Below are 2,581 nucleotides of genomic sequence, written 5' to 3'. Positions count from 1 at the left end.
TCGTCGCCTGAACAAAACTCAAAAATCATGCACCTAAACATTAACAGGCGCGGAACAAAAAAAATGTATTATGCTTAACTTATGCTAGTACAAAGTACAACCAGCCGAATTGACCATGCATGCCCAAAAGTAAAACATAAGGAACCTCTTGGTATATTTGGTCAACAGCAGCTAGCGAGGCAATAATACTCCTAGTGGCAGAACATTTTTAAAACGGTCACAGAGATGAATAATACGGTCGAGACGGGGGACGGCTTCGCACAATGGTCGCACCTGTGTGCCCACGCCCACCCGGCCCGAAAGAGCAAGCCCCTGTGTCTGAAACAGCCACTATAAAGTCTGCGCTCCTGCAGGTTGCAACCTCGCTAGCCTTGCCTGCCATCTTCTGCAGAACACACGCCCAAACTGCAGCCGCGCACAAAAATTCACACTGCCGCTGCAGCCGCGGCCTGTGCCTCCCCAGTCCCCCGAGACGTCCCCGTGCCGCGAGGCAGAGGGCTCCCCCACGGCTGCCGCCCGCCGTGCTAGTTTCCGTTCAGAATCCGATACAGTGAGAGAAGTTGGAGCGGGCATGGGTCGGGCGCCGTGCTGCGACAAGGCGAGCGTGAAGAGGGGGCCGTGGTCGCCCGAGGAGGACGAGTTGCTGCGGAGCTACGTCCAGAACCACGGCACCGGCGGCAACTGGATCGCGCTCCCGCACAAAGCAGGTGCGTACGTGTGCTGTTGTTCTGGTTGGTTCGGGTTGCGATCGAGCCGCGCCTGCGCTCGGCCTGCAAGCGAGAAGAATTGCTTCTGATGATTCTGACGATTTGTACGTGACGTTGCGCGTGCAGGGCTGAACCGGTGCGGCAAGAGCTGCCGGCTGCGGTGGCTCAACTACCTCCGGCCGGACATCAAGCACGGCGGCTACACCGAGCAGGAGGACCGGATCATCTGCTCCCTCTACAACTCCATCGGGAGCAGGTGGTCCATTATCGCATCCAAGCTGCCCGGCCGGACGGACAACGACGTCAAGAACTACTGGAACACCAAGCTTAAGAAGAAGGCAATCGTCATGCACCAGCAGCAGCAGGAGTACTACTGCCACCACTCAGGCAGCGCCGGTGGCCGAGGCCGTGACCGCGGAGCCCTCGTCACGACGCCACCGCCAGTTCCCCAGAGCCAATGCGCCTCCATGCAGCCGTCGCCCGCGTCCGCGTCGTCCGCGGTCACCACCGCGAGCGGCAGCGACGCGTGCAGCTTCGGGGCCATGTACACCTCTTCGACACTGCAGGCTCCAGTACTCGAGCGCTACGACGGCGCGGCGCCAGCGCCACATCACGCGCCGTCGCTCGCCGAGTTCTCCCCCGCGCCACCAACGCCCGCCGGCGACGCCAACAGCTGGGCCAGCACCATGGTTCTCGACGACATGTTCCTACCCGAGCTCCTCGGGGCCGGCGAGTTCTTCCCGCCCGGCGACGTCTTCGGCGGCGGGTTCGGGCCGCTGCTGCAGGACAGGGCCTCCCTGCAGGAGCTCTCGGCGTGCTACTTCCCCAACGCGCAGGCGGAGATGTGGGCGGCCGCTGACCACGTCAAGCCGCCGGCCGGCATGTGCCACAGCTTTACATGAGAGTACACGCTAACGTCCCGGCCACGCTTCGCATGCATGATTCATGGATCATGGCTAGCATCCACCGCCTAGTTCTTGGCACTTCATATCTCTCCATGAGATGATTACATGTACATTATCTTATCCGTGACTAGTACCATGTCATAGAGAAATTAGATGTGGATTACAAAGTCGCCATTGCTAGCTTCGCTTCTGCCTAGCTACCAACCGGTCAGTCACTGTTCAAAACTATTCTCCAGCGGCTTTTGTTTCTCAATGTGATAATGACATCGTAGGGCTCTGCCTGTCCCTAGCTTATAGTCGTAGTTTTCGAGCAATCAAGTCCGCCTCAAGTCTAAGCACCCAATTGATATACTTAGAATTATACTATACTAGTTCTAGTAGTAGCTGTGACTTGTCACTTGTGAGACTGTCAAATCATCATTTGGGTATCGCTTGGCCTGAGGCGGCCGGGAGGCAAACGATAAGCACACCGGGCGCACTGTGCATGCATTCGCGTTCTCTCCATCGTGATCATGATCGTGACGAGTGACGACGACGGCCGGCGAGGCGGCGACGGAGCAGGGTTGGTGCCCGCGGTGCCGTGTGCGCGCGCGGCATCAGGTAGCATGGACCAGCTCGCGCGTGAGGCTCGCGTGCATGCACAGGCGACCCGTTCAAGAGGCGATCCGCCGATGGATCGCCAACACCACCTTACCCCCAGAACGAGGCGTGTGGACGCAAGCAAAGCAACTCGCATGGAGCGGATGATTGGATTCCCTGTGTACCAAACCAAGATTAACAGTACTTTGTCTGTTTGATCTTTTCATCTTCTGTCATATCGATCTCTCTTGGAGCACATGGGCGTTGTCGCGTTGAGATATATTAGCGTTAGACAAACTAGCCATATTTAGGCATGCCCGTTGTTTACCACAGGGATTTTTTGACACTTATGCGGCAAGGGAAAAGTTGCACCGTCTAAGCTAGAGGACC

At 57.7% G+C, this 2,581-nt stretch overlaps 1 protein-coding gene across 1 annotated transcript; it reads left to right on the top strand.

Moving 5' to 3' along the window:
• The first annotated feature begins 291 nt into the window (after positions 1 to 291).
• LOC133918222 (transcription factor MYB87-like) lies at positions 292 to 2,276 on the top strand. The gene is made up of 2 exons (XM_062361983.1): positions 292 to 707; positions 834 to 2,276. Exons 1-2 carry the CDS (start codon positions 572 to 574, stop codon positions 1,607 to 1,609), a joined length of 912 nt encoding a protein of 303 aa, XP_062217967.1. The 5' UTR covers positions 292 to 571; the 3' UTR covers positions 1,610 to 2,276.
• Positions 2,277 to 2,581: the final 305 nt, after the last annotated feature.

This window comes from Phragmites australis, chromosome 1 (genome assembly GCF_958298935.1).
Source record: "Phragmites australis chromosome 1, lpPhrAust1.1, whole genome shotgun sequence".
In the NCBI taxonomy this organism is placed as follows: Eukaryota; Viridiplantae; Streptophyta; class Magnoliopsida; order Poales; family Poaceae; genus Phragmites; species Phragmites australis.
This window is presented reverse-complemented; position numbering and strand designations above follow the sequence as displayed.